The 22,998-nt window shown below is 37.4% G+C and overlaps 1 protein-coding gene and 1 long non-coding RNA gene across 6 annotated transcripts in view; both read left to right on the forward strand.

Moving 5' to 3' along the window:
• ADK (adenosine kinase) overlaps positions 1–22,998 on the forward strand; it is a 297,485-nt gene that overhangs the window by 31,892 nt on the left and 242,595 nt on the right. For all 5 annotated transcript variants that reach the window (XM_030488972.1, XM_030488969.1, XM_030488966.1 and 2 more), the window contains exon 3: positions 7,009–7,062. In XM_030488972.1, the coding sequence (XP_030344832.1) occupies positions 7,009–7,062 (54 nt within the window). The remainder of the gene's footprint in view (positions 1–7,008; positions 7,063–22,998) is intronic.
• On the forward strand, positions 1,087–5,587 carry LOC115609137. Its single transcript, XR_003991759.1, has 2 exons — positions 1,087–1,721; positions 5,245–5,587. It is a non-coding gene; the product is annotated as an uncharacterized LOC115609137 (long non-coding RNA).

The raw sequence follows: 22,998 nt of genomic DNA on the forward strand, positions 1-22,998 counted from the left end.
ATTACTCATTGTGGCTGATAAATTGCAGATGGAAGTTGAGAAACAGGCTGACCTTGTATACCCATCCCCCATAAATCTGATGTGTTAGAAATATTTTGGAAGCTTCTGTTGAGCTTGCTGTGTGCATTGGTCTGTAAATGCTCATGAGGATGCACTTTTGTAGCAGGTTCACACATGGCTGTGTTTCTGACCTGAAAGATCTTGTGGGATGTGTTAACTGCATTTGGTAAAAAGCAGTCAATACAGCCTGAAAGAGGACATGTGGGCACCAATGTCCCCACAGGCTGGTTGTCCTAGTTTTTGCAAGATAAATAATTAAGAAAAAACAACAGAAAAAGGACTGTATATCTTTTTTTAGAACAGTGAAAGTAGCCTTAACATCACTTTAAAGTGACATTACTGCTGAATCATTCTTACAGAAACTTCTTTAGTCTGAAATACAAGACTCTGTTGAAGTCCTTAAGGTTTCTTAATGGCTTTGTTGAAAATTTATGAGAAAATGCTTATGCAGAGCTCTGTCTTGAAAGGTCTTTTCTTTTATTGATGAAGCATAGCCTAGCATAGCATAAATTCTCCTTGTCTTGTCCAGTTAATACAAGCAACACGCTTTAGGTCTTTGTCAGAGAAATCACACTCTGTTCCTTTTTTTTGATGACTTTTCTGCAAAGTTCAAAGAGCGTGTTGGAAATCTACCTTTTCATACATTCCATTTTTAATCAATCTGGGAAATGCTTAAAACAGTAACTGCAGCAAAGCATGTCAAGCATGTCAATAAGCTTACGGAATAGCAGAGCCCAAGTGCATTTAAAGGGGAGAAAGGTTAGTCAGAGTCATGTACTGTGGCAAAAAGTTTATTTTTATTTGTACATCAAACAAGGCAGAGGAATGTCTGCACAGATACATGTTTAGAGCTCCCTAGGGTGCTTTGCTGTCCCAATGTCATATTACTGAAATAGTTTCAATCTTCTTTCTTATGCTGACTACTCACATTGATGGTTAATGCAAAAAAAAAAAAAAAAAAAAAAAAAAAAAAAAAAAAAAAGAAAAATCTTTTCTCTCTCACATCTTGTTCCTTCACAAGTATTCTTGAAAATATTAATGAAAATATTGCTCTGATATGTGTACAGTTTTTTGTACCTCTTTGTTTCTGGGTAGTCTGCATGATGGAGATTTTGTCGTAGCTCTTCTGTCCCAAGCAACACCTTATATGTCTGTGCTGATTTTTAGTTTGATATCTCTGCAATTTTAAGCTATTGTTTCTATATAAGTTTTTGCTTAGGTTGGTGGATGCAAGGCAGAAATTTTGAAAGGTGGATTAATTTTGCAACTGTGAAGATCTATTGCCATTTTTTAAACCTCTTTGCTCATGACCAGTTTTTATTCTGGTCCTTAGGACAGGTGTGTTTTACCAGCCTTTCAGGAAACTCTTGCTTGTAGAGCAGATCTGAATTTGATATTCATTTTGAGTTTTCCACCAGTACATATTTAGTGTAGGCTGTGTTTTCTTTTTAATTTGATTTAGGCTTTGTAAAATTGGAGGGTGCCTGAAGGGAACCATGCCTTACAGCTGTTTGTTACATTAAAGACATTATTGTAAAAAGGCTGCTTAGAGTCCAAGCACATTAATTTTCATACTCCCTCATATTGACAGGTGGGAAATAAAGAAAACTTTAAGTTGTAGGATTACCATTTCAGAAGGATCATTAGAATGCATTGCACAGGTTAAAGCTGAATTTGAAGGCTCTACTATACCTAAAAAAATGAAGAGACTTTATAAAAATATTACAATTCTGCAAAACCGGAAATGGAAATAGTAAACTTGTACATGAATGCTAGGGAAGTCATAGAATCACAGAATAGTTTGTGTTGGAAGGGACCTTAAAGATCATCTAGTTCCAACCCCCCTGCCATGGGCAGGGACACCTTCCACTAGACCAGGTTGTTCCAAGCCCTGTCCAACCTGCCCTTGGACACTGCCAGGGATGGGGCAGGCACATCTTCTCTGGGCAACCTGTTTTATTGTTTCACCACCCTTGTAATGAAGATATTTCTCCTAATGTCTAATCTAAATTTCCCCTCTGACAGCTTAAGGCCGTTCACCGTTGTCCTGTATCTTGAGTGTGACATAGCAGCCTCAGCCTCACTAGTCATATAACTGTAGAGGAGAGGACTATGCTGTCTTCATTGAGGTTTTTGTAGCACCAAATAGAATGTGTTGGTCAGAGTTGTACCACTAGCTGCTATACACAAAAAACCCTCTTCCAAGTGGCTTTGGCTTTTTTTTTTTTTTTTTTTTTTTTGATAGAGTATATTTAGCTGTATGTACAGCCAAATTTTCTTAACACCATTCTGGTTCTGCGTAACATCTGTCCTCAGGATGCCTGCAATAATTTTGGTCTGGGTCTCTGCTACTTTATTTTCAGGCTTGTGGAAAGGGAAAATACTTAAGATTAACCTAGTTGTCAATTTATAATTAAAGCTTTAAGGGGGCTGAGCTTGATATTATGTACATATCTGCATGTGCATAAAATTTGGTTCTGGAAACATAAGTAGGAAGGAAGAAAATTACATTGCGTTCAGATCTGAGTTCTTGTAGAGTTATTGGTTACACTCATCAAATGAGGAGAAAACATTGAGAGGTTCAGGATAGCTTTGTCTTGGGAAGTTGAAAACATCCCTGAGAATGAATAAAATGAATGCAGAATAAAATTCATTTTAAGATTTTTCTTACTGAAATATATCCCCAGTTTGTTAATGTTCTGAAATTATGGAGTTAGGGACTAATGGAGGCATTCAAATTGCTTTGCTCAGCAGGCGAATTTAGACATCCTGCATCAGCCCCATTGTAGTCAAAGGACAAAGAGTTGCTTTTTCCAGTGTGTGAATTGGAGTTGGGTCTTTGTTTCCTGATGAAACGTAGGGGGATTAGCTTGCTTGTTTGTCCTGTTAAGTTAAATGTCTAAACATGCCTTTTTGTAACCAGGTTGGAAAGAATACTGTTTAAAAAAGCACCCTATTTTGGCACTGGAAAGAGTAATGTAAAGCAGTGTGAAGCTTCTCATTTAAACTGTGATTAGCGGATGGATGATAGAATAATGGTATCTGTTAGCTCCTGTCTGCAGTTAAGTCACTTGAGCTTTGATCAGAGTAGACTATGGTGGAGCAACTACGATATGAGGACATCTAGAGGCTAGACGTCAAGATGTTGTGGCTTAAGAAATTCCATAAGGAACTGAGTTTGGAGAGAAAGCTGCTGTCTTCCCAAAGTGGAAGTTTCACCCAAGGTGCTATCAGCTTATTGGACTGTCAGAAGCCGTGGGCTGTGATGCTCAGTGGCTGGGGTGTGCGTATCTGGGCAGGCAGCTGCATCGGTTTGGTGGCAATACGCAGCTGTGCAGTGTGATAATTGCTACAGTTGGGGCACTTTTTCTGTCCATCTTCATGATTGTGTGCAGCTGCCATTTTGAAGGGGGTGGCTGGAACACTGGCTACTCTTCCAGTAGATCAAATGTCTGTGGATGACATATCAAAGTGTTCAAAATGTATCATTTTTGAAATTTACTATAGTTTGTTTTGACACTTAGCTACAGTCTTGGTGCAGTCCCTTGCACGTCACTTTTGAAATAGGATCTTAGAATCATAGAATAGCATGGGTTGGAAAGGACCTTAAGATCATCCAGTTCCAACCCTCTGCCATGGGAAGGGACACCTTCCACTAGACCATGTTGCCCAAGCATCCCACTTCCAAAACAGCAGCACGTGTGCCCCAGCTTCCTACCTAGTGTTTCACACGTCCAAGCCCAGAGATCTTAATCTACTTTTGATCTTACCAAAACAAGAGGCCAGGCTGGTGCCAGCCTCTCCACACATTCCCACCAGCAGGACATCCAGTGTGGTTTTTCTTCCCAGCAGATGCTGGGTGGGAGGACTCCAAATAAGTGCAAAGCTCCGTGTGTGCTTCCAGGTCAACCTCATCTTGAGTAGTGATGAAGACTATTAACATTTGGAAACTATACCACAGTTTGGTACTGGATAGTTGAAAAGAATAACCACTGTTTAACATTCTAGGATGTGTAGAGCTTTGAATTTCACAGGGCAGAAGATAGGAATAAAAAGTGAAGCTATGGTCCCTTTAGTTCATTTGCCCACTTCTGTAGCATATTTGCTTGTCTCTTACTAGTTTAATATCAGGCGTGTAAATGTATAATATGTGAACAGTATGTTGTTCTGGTTGCTTAGATGGTTTTAAATGTCCCTTTTTTAAATTTTTTGACTGTATAGCTTCAATTTTGCATTTAGTATCCTTGGCTCCTAAGTTTTTTAGAGAGATTCTCCCAAATCTAACCATCAGTTAGGAAGAGCCAACTGGTGCTTATCAATCTTGCCTACGAAACATATGTTGGGAAATATTATGTAAGCTGTGCGCTGTGCTGGTTACGCATTTAAATTTATTAAATACTTCAGCAGCTGTGTATGAAATATAATATTCATCCTGTCTTAATGCATAGAGAACTAATAAAAGTTTGAACTCTACAAGCATGTCCCTTTGTGGGAAATTTTCTTTGACAAGTTGCTGTCAAAGCAATATCTTCAGGGGTCAAGGAAGAATAATTTTAAAACGCCATTTTCATAGTGAAGGAAGGGAGTGGTGATGAAAACGATTAGGTAAGCTAAGGTTCATCAAAGGAACTATGCTGCAAACCTCAGGGGTAGCAGCTGTGTCCCTCCCGCACCCCTCTGTGGTATGCCTGTAACATACCCAAGGCGAAAATCACACATCTGTTAAACAGCATTCCCATTATGCTGTGTGGTTTGTGTTGTAGCTGACTTACTAGTATGAGTAAGTAGTGAAGAGTTTTATTTGGTTTTAATTGTTTTTTCTTCTAAATAACTGTGTGGATTAAATTGTGTGGGGTGGTTTTTTTTTTGTTGTTGTTGTTGGTTGTTTTGTTTTGTTTTTTGTGGTTTTTTTGGTTTTTTTTTTTTTTTTTTTTAAATAAGTGAACAAATGAGGAATCGGGAGCTTTAAAAACTCAAATATAGATATTTTTTCTATATCATCATCAGATAAAATTGTATTCAGTCCTGGATGAAGTAGTTTTGATCTCTGGTCAGAGGAAAACTGTAGCTTCAGTGAAGAATGGTTGTGACTTTATGTGGATTGTGACTTTAAAGGGCAAAATGATCTCCATTTACAAAATGGATTGCATATTAGCCAGCGTATATCTCTCTTATGACAGGCAGATACTTTTAATAACTAACCTGATTTCATTTTGACTAAGCTGGTAAGTTGCACAAGAAGAGTTAATGTCGTTTGACTTCTGAAAATGTCCCTTTTAGAATTTCCTGGTAGCTCTTTGATTTTTCTCTTATATGTAAGTATTTTCTATCAGTAAAATGCTTATTGAGACATGACAAATGGAGATATTGGGGAGGTGTAGCAGCATTATGAAAAGACTGGTATTGGGCTGGACCCTTTTTTATTAAAGAAAAATAGCCTAATGCTGTTCACTACAGAAAACATCGATTTGGAAGTAAATGTAAGTTAAAATTTGTAACTTAAAGACTGATAGGATGGTGAATTATAGAGAAGACTCGGCAATTAAGCCAAGTGGTCTGAATCTGTTATTGAACAATGTATTACGATGTAGTCTGCTTCCTGTAAGAGTCAAATGCAAACCCTGCATTTAGAAGGAGAATATGGATGGACCCCACTGTATCCTGGTTAGAAATGACTACAAGAATGATTTAGCAGCGAAGTGGATTAATGGATGCAAGTCAGCGGGATAGTCCCTGCAATGTAAACAAGAAAAAATGGGTCGGTGTCTTGTATATTTGAATGCTGCACTAGTGAGCTTGAGAATGTGTCTGGGGTTGATGCTTGTATTTTAAATGGATGCTGAAATAACAAGTTTCAGAGAGTATCATCAGAAAATGTTGTAAGGAATAGCAAACATACATTTCATCTTTTTATTTGAAACAAAAATGAATTTGGGGGATAGCTTGATTGTAGTTGGTTGGTGACCAGAATCTTTCCTCAGAAGGAGCAATTTATAGTACTGCAGTTGACTGGAGCAAGGAACAAAAACAGGGCAAAGGGACAGTGGAAACCTTCTGCAGTGCGAGCAGTTAGCTGTTTGCAGAATTAGCAAATGGACGCTTGACTTTTAGTTGCTTATGTTAGGTATGACTCTCTTACAAAGCAATCAGTCCAAAAAAAACCCCAAGCCCCAAAATCCAAACCTTACAGGAAACCATAGCAGTTAAATTTGTGGAATATTTTGAGATGGCAAAAGATTTTGCTCTGAGGCAGAACGAAAGTGAGGTCACTTCTTAAAGGTTTTCCAAAGTGAGTGACAGTGCAGTCTGCAGCATGGCTAGGAGTAGCCTGTGTTGGGGCAGACTGGGCGCCTTTTCCCCTCTGATTCAGTTAGTGTAGGCAACCTATTCTGTTAAATTGCCTTACTAGGTTAAACTAGCAAAGAAAGTTTCTTTCTCTCAAGGTCTCACTTTGACCAGAGATTGCCTGTATGGACTGCAGAAATTTGCCGAAATAGCTTGTTCTTAAGGTATATTTTTTTCTATAGAATGTTTTTAGTATTGGTTATAATAGTTTTTATTTGGTACAGGAGGAAACACTACAGCCAGTTATAGTGTTCATATTGTCTGTGTTATTCACTGTCATATTTTGTCAGATCCAAATTATAAGATCAATGTACAGTTTGTGGAATGAAGCGCAATGATTTTGGATATATAGCAAGCCAAAGTACTTGATATAATTTGAAGCTGTGATATGAAGCAGATGTTTTATGTGATGTTAAATGTACTCTAATAAACATGTAATAAGTTTTTTAGGAAACTTTGCTGCTATCTTTGCAATAACTTGAGGTACCTGAATCGACAAATGTTACGTAGTTTAGTAATTTGCCAGTTTGAAACCATAAAACTACATTTTATCGTGTGTTCTCAAAAGAGTAACTGCTTTGTATTTTGTGGTTTTTTTTCAAGGTATGGGCTGAAGCCAAACGACCAAATTTTGGCAGAGGAGAAGCACAAAGAACTGTAAGCTCTTTTATGGTGATACACATGCATGCTATATGTGTTTACTTTTCTATGTACATACATATCTTATTATTAAAGACTTGAAGCAAAAATTTTGTGTTCATAAATAACTTCTGCTCTTCAATATTGTGTGCTATAAATTACACTTGTCTGAAAACTAATTGTTTCCAAAAAAGATTAAGATTTTTCTCCTTAATTTGTTTAAAAAAATTCTTGGTATACTTCCATACAAAATGTTGGTATACTTCCAATTTAAATGTCTGAGTGTTCATCCTAGTTGATGTTTTACGTATGACAGTCCAGTAGCAGTTACCTGCTGCCTGCAGTATGTCTGTGTATAAGTGAAATGTTTGTTTATATATGTCAGAAATGAAAAGGAAGATTTGTTCCCTCTTTCCCCCACTCTCCTCCGTTCGGCGCTGACTCATTATTTTAATTTGTGTGTTTGTGTGATATTATGGCCATTCCCACCTTAGCAAATTTTCATCAACACAGTTGGGCTGTGGTGTGGAATGTTGCTAAGAGTCACCAGTGCTCTGCCGGTTACATTGAAACTTTGCTTGTTTTGGCTAATTTGATTTTGTAGTCTAAAAACTCTTGTTCCTGGGGAAGAATTATGATCCGTTGTTGAATGGATCATTCTTTTGTCTTGCAGGAGAAGTAGCCATAAGATACTTAAACAGTGCAATAACAGCATAGTCAATTGTTTTGCTTCTTCATTAAAGGTGTGCCCAAACCAAAGAAGCTGAAGTTCAAATTAATTCCAATCTTTAGATAGTCTTCCATGTTCAGGCAAAATAACCTATGATTATATTTTGCATACGATATAGTAAAATACAAAAGCTCTGCAACTGAGTTGAAAGCAAATTCTGGGTACTGTGCATAAACATGTGTATGTATATTTGGAAAATGCAAAGTAAAAAGACTGGTAGGTATTGTCTGAATATTATCTAGGTGTAGGGGAGCAGGCTGTGAGTTTATATGCCTGGTTTTGAAACCTTTAGTGTTGGGTGGTTTGGGTTTTCTTTTTTTTTTTTTTTTTGTCCCCATCCCCCTCCTCTCCCCACTCCCTCCTCCACCCTCCTCCCCTCCCCCCCCCCCATACGGTAGCTTTTAAAATAGATATTAAAGTATTCAAAGGTACTTGCTTTTGAACTGTATACATGGTTTGAAAGTGGAGGAGACTTATCAGAGGTTGGTATGTGGTCTGTGGTGACTGATGAGTTCAATCAAGAGTTACTGTATTCACTAAATAAAACATGGCACAATTGGAACATTCCTGCTCATTTGTATGTGTAAGCATACAGGTCACATATAGGCATACTATAATGCTTTTTATTTCAAAATTTGTTTCAAAATTCTCTTGTTCTTAAAGCTCTTCATTATGTGAAATAATTGGTGCTCTGTTACTGCTGTTTTTAATTCCTGCATATTAATACCACTGGCTGAAGAGCTATACTCGGTGCATGAGCTCCTGTTTTCTTCTTGCCTTATTCACTCACGTATCCATGAGCTGCCTGAAAAATGTTCTATGTGAATGTCCTCTTTGCCATCTCTCAAATCTGTATTATGTAACTGATGTTTGGGTTTGTTTTTTTGAAGATGGAGAAAGTGCTTCACTTGTCAGCTCTTAGATAATGTTATTCAGTGTCTTCTCCATGGTGACTAGTGGAATATTTATATAAAAGTTGTATTTCCAAATAAGATACAGATTTTTTTAGGATTCCTTTTACATTTCTTCCTTTCAGCGTAGAGAAAATGGGGAATTTAGTCCCTTTTGTGTGCATCTGCTTGCTTTAGATATAAAAAAACCACCTTCATTTCCTTTTCAGTTTTAAACTTTCAGCTCTTGTCTGCTTCCATTATAACACTAGCATTATTTTGCATTATTTCATAGTACCCCCAAAAGACATAAGCAGTTTATCCAAGTGTAAGATGAGGTAACTATTTCAGGTTAGTATGTATAGCTGTCAGGTTTCACATGTTTAAAGTTTGGATGTATCTCAGCAAAGTCATAGATTTCAAACAGTAAAAAGGTATTCTGGTAACAAAGATTTAATTCCTTTGGAAAAACAATGATTTGCTAAAAGCCTTAGTTGATTGAATTAGTAGCCAAATAAAATTTCCATGTTCCTTCAGAGGATGGAAAAAAGACATTTAACTTACATTTGTACATTATGGTAATGTACCTGTGACATTAAAACTGCTTCAGCTCCAGGCAAAAGACAGGTAACAGCAGTTGCCTTTGACCAGTAGGTAAGATTGGTTTTATGTAGAGAACTCTAATGGTAGAGCACATGTGGACAGCATTATTATGATTAACCCATTAAATCATTATTAACCAATTTGAAAAGATGTAAGGTAGAAGTATTAGAAGTACTAGAATGTTGAGGTTAAACACAAGTTAAATGACATACAGGTCTGTATTTTGTGCAGTACAGGTTGTACTGTGTACACAAGCTTTATTTGCACAATAGATACTGATTAAACTGAATCTTTCAATGTGAGGTATTTAATTTGAAATAGTCAAAACATACTAAAATCCTGTTTGAGCTTTTTAAGTATGTTGCATATTACTTAATTGCGTATTAATTACTGCTACATGTACAGCATAGTCACTTCTTAAACAGAGGGTTGAATTCTTAATTAAATAAAGAAGATTCAATAAAACTAAAGTTTTACGTGAATCAGCTGCAACAGAAACCTTTCCTTGGTTTTTCATTGTTACCTCTGGGAGGATTTATATGCTGTCAGTCATCATGGAAGAGTTTTAACATGCTTTTGCATTGACCTTGGCATCTTGAATGTCACTGGATACTTGACGGGAAAAACTGTCGTAGGTCAGTGTCACGTTGCTTCAGGAAAGACCTTTGGAACTTTTCTAGTATGCTGTGTGCACTTCTCTGACCATGTCAACTGTATGGCACAGAGCAGATTAAACATTGTTGAACCTCAGAGCACTTCCAGTCCTTCAAGATTCTAAATTAGATACTTCACTATCCTTTTCTGTTATTTATAATATTTAAAAGAAATGCCAGTTCTAGGGAATGGTCCAAGGCAACTTACCACTTGGGTAATTATCACCGGTTATAAACTTATTCTTAGGTTCAGTGTCCTTTTAACTAAGGTGTTCTCCTGAACATGTCCTAATGTTTTTAAGTCTCATACAAACAAAGTTAGACTCTATGTATTCCTGTTACGTGACACAATCCCCCTGCTTAAAATACTTTATATTCCAGTCTTTGAAATGTCAGCAGTTTTTATACTGACTTACCTAGTAAAGAAGAATTTATTTTATTTTTGTGTTCTTCATCTAGTAGTATCACAGTGATTTCTCTGGCTGTCAGATGTCCTCCAGTTTCTTAGAGATCGCTTCTATGGAGCTGTTCTTCATAAAAATGTAAATCTTGTTCCATAATGAATGCCTTATCTCCAAAGGTAATTGGGCCAGCTACACCCTGACTTGGCTTGATCCTTTTGTCCTTGAATCTTAGTTATCTAGAGAGATAAGTACAGCCACTAAGACAGACTGGAGTTAGTTTACAGGCATGGCATCATACTTAACTTCTATTTTAAGACTTAAGGTATGAAAGATCACCTTTTTTTTTCCCCCCCCCTTCTGTTTCCAATTCACTTCAGCTATAGCAGTCTTTTAAAATTGTGTCTTTACATCATTGCATACTTTTTTTAATCTTAAAGGATTTTTTTAGCACTTAAGTTGGTGCATATATACATTCTTGAAAGAATTTAACTGGAAATATCCCACACACCCCTGCGCTCCCCACAGTGCAAGCAAGGTAGAGGTTGCTGTCCTGCAGCTCAGCCAGGGAGTACAATGTGTGGAGGCTCCGTAGCCTGCTTCCAAGTACAATCAGCATCTTAACTGGTGATCAAGCCAAGCATGCCAATGTTGTAGTGAATCAGATGAGCAATCATACTTGTTTTCAGGTGAGTTTTTTATTCTGCCCTGAGAATAACAAAGATGGGGGAACAGTAGTATCTTCAGTTTGCAAGGTTTTTTTACAAGGTAAACATACATTTGTGGCTGAAGAGCTGTCCTGGAGATGCTTCACACCTCCCCTAACCCAACTAATTCCTTGTAACTTTGAGGAGAGAGAATTAAGAATTCCATCCTTCAAGACTGCTGGGGAAACTAAGACATAATAAGGTTAGTGAGGCCTTAATGTTGCATATGTCTTTCCCCATCTATTGTTCTCCAGAAAAATAAACATAACTCTGAGAAAAATGGAAATATTTCTCCTGTTTATATGGTCCTCTTACAAGAGTTGCTTCTATTTTTAATTCTCAGAATTGGACTGAATGACTTTAACTAAAGGTCAGATTAACCAAGTATAGACTTGCATGTGTGCACACACAAACGTGTTGTTGCTTAGGCTGGTTTTCTTTTTTTACTATGGTTCCATGGAGAATAAATTTAAGCTAGCTGTAGCATGTAATGGGGTGTGATTTAAGTTGTCTCTATATTCAAGTAGAAAAAATTTGTTTACCCAGTGCCCGATACAGAGGCCATTTTTCACTGTGTAGAGTACTGCTGGCAGAGGTGTTGGGGTTTTTTACTAGTATTCTCTTTTACTAAGATACCACTGAGTCTGTAAGCAATGCTTTAGGACACTTGTTTTAATACAGCTTTGGCTGCTGGTTGTACAGTTTTATAAACTGTTTGTTTAAGCAGTTTTGGCCATGATAGAACACTTAACTTTTTGGAAGTTAGTTGAAGGAGAAAGTATGAAATGTGGTAGCTGTTTTGTGCCCTACAGCCACTGCTGCTTTCAGAATGTATCTTTTAACAGAGATCAAGGCCATGAAATGGGAAAGAGAAAGAAGATAAATAGAAGCTTCCTTTACCTTCAGTCAACTGTTTGATGTGTTACAGTCAGAAGGGAGGGTAGACGTGTTGCTCTGCTGCAAGTCCGCCGAGAGGAGTTTATTTAGGTATTTCATTCTTAGCGGCATACTTGCTATATGAATACTATTTCATGGTGAAACTGAACAAGGGAGAGAGGGACTCTTAAGCTTCAGAACAGCTATTTGGCTGACTGATGCAGTTTTGAATTATCTGTAACATCTGGGTTTTCTTGTGTATGTCCTGGTTTCGCTTAGCCAGGATGTGTATAAGTGAGTACTGGAAGGGTGAATCTGGAAGGCATAGTAGGGCTGTTTGGAGTTTACAGAGGGTTTGTATGATGCTTCGGAAAGAGCAGAAAAATTTACAGTAGGGGCTTAGAAGTAGCCTGGGTATGTTAGAAAGCTAGAGGGTATGAAAGGGATTTGAACCTCGTCATGGGAATGTTGTGGAGTTTCCTTGCATTGGGAGGTGTGTATTCCCATGTGTAAATCACTACCTATCATAATACATAAGTGCAAAAGCTAAGGGACTCAAACTCAAACCCATTTAGTATGCAAACGTGCCTTATTGATAGTTTAACATGCAGTGGGAGATCTGAATGCCGGGGGCAAGAGGAGTGCAACTGGCTGTCTAGTGCTGTTGGAAACAACCAAGCTGCAGTATTTTGTGCCACTAGAGGGTGTAGTTTATCTTCAGTAACACTTTTCAAAAATCCTTCCGTATACGTTGCTTTTAGGGTTTGCTGTCCTGTTGGTATGTAGTGTCTCTAAACTCCCTTTGTGCTTTATCCACCCTACTCCCTCCAAAATCTTAAAAAAGGGTAGAAAAATGCGGTTTGTTTTTTGGGGAAAGAGATAGTAAAATATTGGAAATAGTAAGCTTTGAATCTTTTGTTAGCCTATTCAACATATGCTGACAACATAGATGGTTTGCATGGTTGGGATGATGCATGAACCTGTCACACGTCTGTCAAAGCTGTTGAGTTACTTGATGTATCTCACTTGTAATTACATTTGAGGGATTAGTATGTAGTATGAAATGTGATTTGACAATGAAGTAATGTGGAAAACGTATGGCAATAACAAGTTGCCCAGCTTTATGAAAAATCTTAACAGCCCTCATCTTTACACACCTGTAATTTAGATTTCATCCTCATTTTTTTAGATCAAGCTATCATACTGGCCTGTTTCCTGCTGTAGAGGTTTTGTATGAAAACTTCAATAAAAATATCTACAGTAGAGTTGATAATTTTACAAAATCTGTTTTTAGAATTGCTACAGAATGAAACTTCTGTACTTTTTAATTAATAAAAAGCAATTTAGAATGATCAGTCTCTTAAATTGCCACTTTCTCCCAAAGCAAAAGTACATTCTGTTGTATGTTGGCAGTGATCTATGAAATGTCATCAAGCACTTATTTAGGTAAACTTTTATTAAATGCTTGGGAATTCTATGGAGTAAGAATCTGGGTGATATGCTATGGATATCTGAAAATCATGTAAGTGTAATGTGAGACTGATGGTTGGGAAGAACTCTGTGGTGATCTGGAATGTGTTTTGTTAATCCTGTTCCTTGGGTTGTTGGCTCCCTCTGTAGAAATTACTTTAAATTGCAGTTTTATTTCTCTAGAATTGTTTTATCTCTTCTGTGTTGTATGTAAAGCTTTGACTCGCATGTACAAAAAGAATGATTTATGGTTAGCTACAAAACTTCTATTAGAGATTCCTCCTTCTATTTTTCTTTCAGTTCTCTGCCTGCCCACTCCCCACCCAATTCTTTTGAATACAGCACTGATGCAAATTAGCATTACACAAATCATCTCAGGAAATCCTTGTTAACAGACAAGCCTGCATAAAATTTCCAGAAATTAGGAATCTAAATTACAGCAGAAGTGCTTTTTCCTTCTTTGATGGAGGCAGTCTTTACATCTGCTTAAATTCAAAATGAAAAAATGTGTTAATTAAATTGTATAATTTGATTTTGCATCCTGCTATTGATGATATGAAATGAGTCATCTGTGGGCTACATGGTAAACATTGGATTAATATTTTTAAATTGTGCTTATGTATCAGTACAGTACTGTAATTAAGCCTTTTGTCTCTGTTTACACTATTTGGTGTATTAGTATATTAGAGCAAAACTTTGCTACATAGCTTATAGGCTCTATTAGAATATTCTTGATTGTTAGGCAGCTCTCGGAAATTAGTGTTGGTTCATTCTTATATGACACAGTGGTTATTTGCTATAAAATAGAAGAAACTTCTGATAATAGCTTTGGTTGCCAGATAAGAACAAGGCTTATGTTCCTCTGGGGAACTTGGTTTGGTAGCTTGAGCTGCTTATCTGAGACTGTTGTGTAATAGAGCACTCCATGGTAGTGGGAAGGAAGAGAGCTGGAGGGGAAACAGAGGGATGGGTGTGAAAGGCAATGGAGAATCAAAAATATTTTGCGTGTGACATATGAGAAGCCAAAACTGAAAGGTCCAAAAACAGGTTCTAGAGAATTGAAACTTAATTTGCTTAAATCAAGTTATGGAAGTTCCTAGGATCAGATTTATTGTTCCTCTGTAGTCTCGCTTATGCGACTTAATGTCATATATTAATTTTTCTTCTCTTACCTTCAAGAGATGTTTTTCAAGTGCCTGTGTCATCTATTTTGATTATCACTGCCATATAGGTGATTAGAGATACCAAAAGATCCTCCAAGGGGAAGATGTGTTGGAATATTCCAAACTGGAATTCCAGCTCAAATTTTGAGAGCTTTCATTGGTTCTCACAGTACTGGTTATTGAGTTAAATTGATCTTTCATAACAGTTTCTTACACTCTGACAATTTATGCAGGAAAAGATGCACTGACATGGACCTGCCTCGCTATGTAGTTCAGTCAATAAGATGAGTTGCTCTACTGCTCTTTCTGATAGTAATTACTGGTACTTAGTACGTACTGTACATACTTTGTTTAAAGCAAGGAAATATATTTTTGCTTTTGCTGCCTATTTGTGAATTTGCCCTCAAGCGCAGACAGAGCAGATAGCCCACAGCTAAACTGAATGCTCAGACTTAGAAGGTTTGAGTGTTGTGAACTCCTGTGAAGGGTTTCAGCTTGCCATTCACCGAGTGTTCATTGCAAAGGCTTCGCAAACAGCACAAAATAGTTGCACCTTCTTATCCCCCTGGGGCTCATGTTTTAATAAGTGCTGTTTGAGTGGTCAGCGAGGCCTGATAGTGCAGAAGGAGACTTCCCTCACCACTTCTCTTGATGCTTCTCTTATTTTACAAAATAAAAAATCACGTGAAAAAGGGTGTGAACTGTATTTTGCATTTACTCCAGGTTCACACAAAGTGCGGTGCTAATACAGTAGTGATATAACTGTGTACAACCACTGTTGTATTTGAAGACTGAGTTTTGAATATGCAGACTAATTTTTCCATAGTGCTGCATATTTCTATTACAGTATTGATTTCTTTCAGATAGAGAGTGGGGTGCATAGTTACAATAAGATGCAATCTTAAGCTGCAGAGCATGCAAAGTCTTATGGGATTGCTATTTCTTAGTTAAGGTAGCTGGAAAGATTTCTGCATCTTTGTTGAACAGAAGCACACAATCTAGAACAAAATTCTGTCTTTAGAGTATTAATTTGTGTTGTGAGATTTGAGATTTTTCTAAAATTTAGAAATTACTAATTAGTCATTTTACTAACTTGGAAGATACACCTTTTGTCTTAGTGTCTCTTAGAGAATGTAAATAAAGATATTGCTGTGGGATGGTTTTGAGCCAACATAGTAATTAATTTATGCAGCTCTTGCAGTGTATCTTGCAGATTGAAGTATTCAGATGTAGAATGAGACTTTAACTTAACATGGGATTCTTATACAGGTTTTTTTACTGTACTACTTATGTGTATTTTACTCACAGTGTCATCTAGTACTGTATCCAGAGGGGAAAAAAAGTTAGTACTTCCTGGAGCATTTTATGAAACAACGTAAATTTCATTAATTTCTTACATTTAATATGTGTAGAGGATTGTCTTCAGAAAATCTTCCCTTGGCAGATCCTTTTTTAATTCTGCTTTTGTTCAAATTTTAATGAAATAGTCAGTGTAGCTGCTAACATTGTGTCAATCTTTGAAAGCTCCAAAAAAGGGACATGTAGTCAGTAGTGGGTTTGCCACAAGGTGGTGCTTTTTTAGTAGCTGGCTTTGTGGCAATAAACTGAATACTGCAGTAAAAGATGTAAAATGTCTAAAGCTTTTAACCACTTTAAAGTATTTGGCCATGTACTACTGTCTTTTTGTTTAAATACTTCTAAGCTTGAAATGAGGAGGCTTACTGCTTTCATAGAGACTACATAAACCCAGTGAAAATAAGAAACGTATATTTTGTTGTACATCATGTGTGTGCACAGTTTAGGTTGAGATAAGATGCACCTGAGTACACTAAGCAAATTGTGTGGGTTTCTGTTTTTGTATCACAGACCACAAACATATTTGGTGTTCAGATTACTGTGTTAACAGATTATGTTATAACAGGCAAAGTTGCAAAACTCAGAATGATAGTTTAATTGGCTCCTCTCTAAACTCAGTTTTGTTTTGTGTGGGTTTTTTTTTTTTTTTTTGTTTTTGGTGGTGGTGGTGGTGGTTGTTACCAGCATGATGTGGTTGAGGAGATGTGCTCTAAAATCATTTACACATGTTGCTGGTATGATTATCTAAAAGCTGACCTTTGCAAAAGACAGTAAAAATACTTATTTTTGAGTAGATAGATAATTTAAGCTTTCAATATTTCTGTATTTTAATGAAAAAATCTTCTGTAACTGAATTTTTAAATGCAGATGTGTTTCATTTGGTTTTTGAATAGCTTCAGGCTTTTTGAACTCCTAGAATTTTAAAAATAGAATTTACTGCTTGATGGTGCTTGGTGTGCATGTTCTGTTTAAATGCATAAAGGATGTGATTTATTGTTTCTTCATAATTCCATAAGAAACATAGTTAGGATATAATGCCACTTCCCCCCCCCCCCCAAAAAAAAAAAAAAAAAATCAGGTAATGAGATGTATTGTAGCATAATCTTCTTGTTCTTGCACACTTGTGAGCTTTTCAGTGAGTAACATGGTGTATATTCTTCCTGTGCTGGGACTTCAGTTTTCTCATTTTAAAATATTTTTTAGCGTGACCATTTAGAACTGAATTGCCAGAGAAATTCAACTCATGTCCTGCTTGTTACACTATTGTAGAAAAGGCAGGATCACATCAGATGTTCCATTTCCAAAGCTGCTAATGCAACATCACTCTCTTCACTAATAAGTATCCTTATTTACAGATGGAAGCACCCCAAATAATAAAAAAAAACCCAAAACTGTATAGTTTATCAGCAACTGAAAGAATAGCTAAGTCTCTGTTGTCCATTCAGCCTTTTCTGGGTTAAGCTTAACCCCAAGAGTACCAATTAGTGCTCAGTATAGAGGATTCTGCTATTTTAAAGGAGGTGATCATCTATCAGAGCAGATTAAATGACTTATGTGAAAATAATTTACTAGCTGTCCATTAATTGCCTTTCCTTTCATAGAACTTCAGAAAGAGACCTCAAGAGATCATTTAGTTTCGTTCCCCTAATCCAGCTAGAAATTCATTTTTGTCATTCCTGGCAGTTATTTGTCTAGCCTCCTCTAAAGGTTCTTGGAAATAGTAAGATGTCATGTGGAGACAGTGCTACATAATCTGTGTTGGTGTGCTGCTTCATTCCCACTGTAAAGTGTGCCCTCCCCACACTAAAACTAGCCTTTAATCTGCTCTGAGTACAGTTCAGTTCTATCAGCTCTCTTATTCTCCACTGACACAGAGAACAGATTATTCCCTTCCTCCGTAAGACTGATAAGTCTTGGGTTCTCAAGTCTATCCTTCTGCCTCATCCGTAGACTGGAGAATGCAGGATACATGGCTTCCTGCAGTTCACATCCTCTCGACTTCTTTGCAAGCTCACTGCTTTCCAGTGGCCTCCCTCATGTTATTTTAGGTAGTTCATGAAGTGTGTTGCCAAAAAGGGGATGCAAATCTTCCAGCCGTGGCCTTGCCATATGTAGTATGGTGTTCCTAAGGCATCAAATTAAAACACATTAAACTCAAAGCTGACAGAGTGCAGTATTCTGAGAAGTAGTATTGAAATCATAAATACATAAAATTTAATTTTCCTGTTACGTTGGAGGTGCTGGTTGGTAGGGTTTGGAGCTAAAAATCAGTTATTAACATTCAGATTAATTAAGAAACAATACTAATTAAAGCTTAAAATTTACAGCATCTATTACTTCATATATTCATATATTTAGGATTTAGTTTTTTAAGTTCAGGAGTAACTGTACTACTAATTAACCCCTATTCAAATATGTTTGTAACCCCCCCACCTCTCTCTCACTCCTCCTTCCTCATTTTGGGTAACTGACCCTCAGAAGTCCTCTGGATACACTACATAAAACAACAACAAAATAATGTTTCATGTTTAATTCCCAGAAGTGTTTCTTTGTGACTCAAATTACTAGTGTGGCTTCAGAGAATTGAAAATTGCTGTTCTGGAATGGCTGCTACTTTGTGGTTATGTTGGGAGTGGATCATTCGTCTTTGCCTCCTGGTAAGCAGGAGACCATGAGTTGAAGACAGTTTGTAATCATTTTCAAATTGGAGTGATCAAAGTTGTATGTAAATTATTTATGAAGAACAGTTCTTTGTACTTCTAAAGTGGGTTTTATGGATGAGACTTTCTGTTATGAGAGGTCACAGTACAAAATTTGGCAGTTCTGTTTCAGTACGGAAGATTCTCTTTGCATCAGGACTGCTATAAGAGTGTCAAGTGGCAGAGGGCTTGCAAGATGAAACACAACTATAGTCCATAAATCAACTAAACAGTGGAGAAAGAGCAGTAGAGAGGGAGTTGGACAGATTAGGAATGGGATAGGAAAGAAGGCAATGTTCTAAACTCAGAGCCAGAACAGTGCAGAATTGGCTGGACAAGGCCATATGCAAAGAGAATGTGCATATGTATTTGCTAGGGTAAGGTTCTGTGAACCTATGCACCCCACAGGCAAAAGCATAGAGCAGGCAGAGTAGCCTGCAGTGTGAGGAAAATATGGAGACTTAAGCCGTTTTAGTAGTGTGATGGAAGAGATCACTTAAAATTGACTGACTGATTTTATCAGGACATCTAGAAGCCCCTGCTTAGCAGTGTAAGTGTATATGTCCTGTATGGATATGGTTCTACATTTGCAGGGAGATAAGTTTGTGCTTTAGAGTGAAGCTGATTTGCTTTCTTACTGATCATGAATAGCATTGAAGACTTGCCAGGAAATATCTCATCTTCTGATCTACATACTTGTATAGCTCAGGAATCATTGTGTATGGGTGTCTGAAACATTTAAATTGATTTGTTCTTGAAGCTTTCTGTTAGATAAGATGGTAATTTTATGGATTCGTGGCCAAAGCAAACAGGGAATGTAGCTGGCTCCAGATTGCATGGGAAACTTGCTACAAATTCAGAAGCTGTGTGCCTTAACTACCGAGCCATCTGCTTATTTAGAAGGGGGTCTCCTGCCCTAGTACCGTACTGACTGTGTGATCAGATGACCTTGCTTTACAAGAAGTGGAAACGGCAACTGACACACACTGCAGCTTCTGTCCCCAAACCAGTGATCACAGATGGAGTGCAGCTGCTGCAAGGGATTCAGTGGTACCTTCTGGTCACATGAGTCAGCTGGTGCAGTTGCAGCTGCAGATGCCACTGTCTCTGCTGAGCAGCTGAATCCAATATACATTATTCAATCTGGTGCAGGAGCGTGTGGGAGGTGATGGAGATTAACTCCCTGTGCCAGTTAAGCATCTTAAGCACCCTTCCCCCCAGTGCGTGTGTCCTGGTCTGGCCTCCTCTCTTGAACTGATGTAGCTGCTCTGATTGTGCGGGGAGTAACAATAGAGCTACAGACAGTGAGAATATAGGGGTATTAATGAATTTCAGTTACTAATTTCTAATATCCGCATAAACAAAACTGAATACATGCACATTCTTCTATCCTGCTTGCCCTAGGTTTACGACAGCAGGATGTGTGCAGGTCTTGTATTGGATTATCAAAAATAGGAAGAGAAAATCAGTGTCTTCCACTGTATTGGAAAAAGTATTTTGAGAAATTCAACTTTAGTGCAAAAATGTGTTAGTGTTTGAAGTAGAAAGTGAACATTTAAACAAGATATGCAACTACAGTAGTGAACACTGTGCTTTTAAACTGTAATGATAAATTATATTACAGACTTGGTGAAAGCTGAAATGCGCTCTAATTTGCTTCTGAACTCACTTCTGAATTAGGCGGTCTCTTCAGTTAACATTTCTAGCATTCAGCAACAGTGAAACATGCCTGTATGCAGCAGTTAATAAGCTTACCATTCCCTTGTGCTGGCACAGTCCTGCACAAATTTCTGAATTCTTAAAAAAAAATCCAAACAAAAACCCAAATAAAAAGGTTTTGGGTTATAATCCCAGCAGCAGCTATGGGAATGTTTTGAAACAGAAGCTTGCTTAAAACCTCCAGTGTGTGAACATCCCACTTCACAACAAAGAGAAAATCGTGCCATCATAGTTGTCCAAATACATGTGTTAGTGGTTGATGTAATTTATGGGAGTCTTTCCTAAGTTGGAAGGATGTGCCTGTGTCAAGGGTTGGACACTGAACCACTAAACTGTGCAATTCCCAGTTTATTTATTCTCTCTATTCTGAGAAAAACACCCTGAAAATGTCTTTAAAACCAGTTCTTTCTTTATCTATTCTTGTAATATTGATTACTGCAGATGGTAATTGCTGTATAGCAGCCCTTTTTTCCTTTATTTTCTTTTGTGATTTCTTTTGGCTCTGCCACAGGTGCTTACTATGAGTGGAGGTCACCATTCTGGTACTTGAAAATATAAAATACTCTATTTTTCTGAGGAAATAAGACATCAACCAAATAAATAGAAGGGAGAAACTTAACTGGTTGGGGGGGGGGGAAGGACGTGCTTTGGTGTTTTGGTGGGTTTTTTGGTTTTTTTTTTTGGTTTTTTTGGGGGGTTTTTTGTTTTTTTTTTTTTTTTTAAGTCTATACTGAGAAGACACTGAAGCATTTTCTACCTAAAAAGCAATAAAGAGCTGCCTAGTTTGGGGGGGGGGGAAAGCATTTTCAACCTTCAGTTAATATATTAGTAGGATTTCAGTGTTGGAATAAACTTGCATTACAGATCTTTTAAATATTACAAGTTGCATATATATTTGATGCTTGCATTCAATGTTGGTTTTGCACAATTATTTGTATGTGCAGTTGCTCTTTTCAGACTCGTTGATAGTACTGCATTTCCAATCAAGATCCCTATGTTCTTGGGATGATGCCTACTCAAAAAACTGTGATTGGAAGTGGAAAAATCCTACTAGTTGTTTTAAAGTTGCTCCAACCTGGATCAGTGTAAGTGATGTGAGTGATGAACTTCTTAAAGAGAAGATACTGCCACTGGATGGTGCTATTGTTATGTTATTTAAGTTACATTTTGCGATAGTGTGGACGGCATGAAATCTCCATCCCTGTCCTCAAAGATTTTGTAAAGATCTGCTGTAAGAAAATCTTATGTATACAGGTCACAGTGCCAATAGGAGAAATAGTCATTTGTAACCTGTACCTTCACAAAGGTCGGGCAAAGGTAATTCTATCTGCTGTGATCTGTATTTGAGCTTTGCAGATAAATGTTTGAAACAAGTTTGGATGAGAGCCTGCTGGTCGGTAATAGAGTTGTTTTTATGGAAGGTGATGTTCTTGAGGAATGGGATATATTTGAGCCAATCAGCTCTGTGAAATCTGCATATTCATCATACATCTAATTATCCAGAAAGAGATGCTGAGTTACTGAAATTGTCACTTTGAACGGTTTCCTAATGAGGAGACTGTCTTTTAAAACGGCAGGGGTTACATAGTTAGCTACCTATTACATTACAAAAAAAAAGTTTTGACTGTTTTATGCAAATATACTGCATTACCTTGTATAAATGAGTAGGTAAGTCGGCTTTTGAAAGCCCTTCATGTTTTTTGAGGGGGGAGAAAATGAATTCTTCTTATAAATTTGCATTTCAAGAAGTAAATAACTACTTGGAAAGATGCGTCTTCTTTTAAAGATGGCAGTTTGATAAGCTAGAGATTGGAGAGTTAAAATGGGTTTAGAAAATTTTTGAATTCATCTCTGAATATGCTGTGAACAATTGGAAATATACTCCAATTTTCCTATAAGCTGGCTTAAAAATGAAATAATTTTTTGTGCTTTCTCTCTCTCCCCCTTCCATTTTCTTTCACGTGTTTCAATCTGTACAGAGCAATTGGAGTAAATTTTTTTTTTTTTTAAGAAGCCTGGAGGAGGAGAGAAAGGGCAAAAAGTATCTCTAGAACCTGAGGAAACTATTGCTGCTGTCAGCCCTGACTTCAGAAGAAATTATGAGATTTGGCAAGACACCATCTCATGTATTTGTAGTCTATCTTCTTTACCAATTGAGCTATCCTGTATCTGTCTCCTAATAGTTCTTAAGCTCAGGGGGCAGTATCATAACTGCATCGAACAGGGCAGCAGAAATGTGTAGTTTAATAAGTTACGTCAGGTTTCAAGCAAGTTAGTGGCTTCATAAGGAAGAGACTTTCATGGAGGCAGAGGTGGGTAGACCTCAGACATTATCTGTTTGCAGCAGCATCATGCCTAGTTGGCTGGAACAGCCTATGGGTGCTACCCAGTCAACCATGAACACAAATCCTCCCTTTTCACCAGCCAAATAGCTAGATTTGCGGAGGTGGGAGAAAGATGAGGGTGAGAGGGTACTGTGCTGGGACTTGAGGAACATGACAGAGGAGTAAGGCTGTTGTGGTAGGAACTATAGAATATGCTTTCTTAAGAAACTAGGCTTCATTGTTTCTCTGATCAAGAAGCAGTTTTAAATTCAGCAGGTAAATCTTTCAACAGGCTGCTTGTTGGATATGCTCATTAACTTACTGAAATCAGAAGTTTGCTTCATCTGCACCTGGAAGACCTTA

The sequence above is a fragment of the Strigops habroptila genome, chromosome 5 (genome assembly GCF_004027225.2).
Source record: "Strigops habroptila isolate Jane chromosome 5, bStrHab1.2.pri, whole genome shotgun sequence".
In the NCBI taxonomy this organism is placed as follows: domain Eukaryota; kingdom Metazoa; phylum Chordata; class Aves; order Psittaciformes; family Psittacidae; genus Strigops; species Strigops habroptila.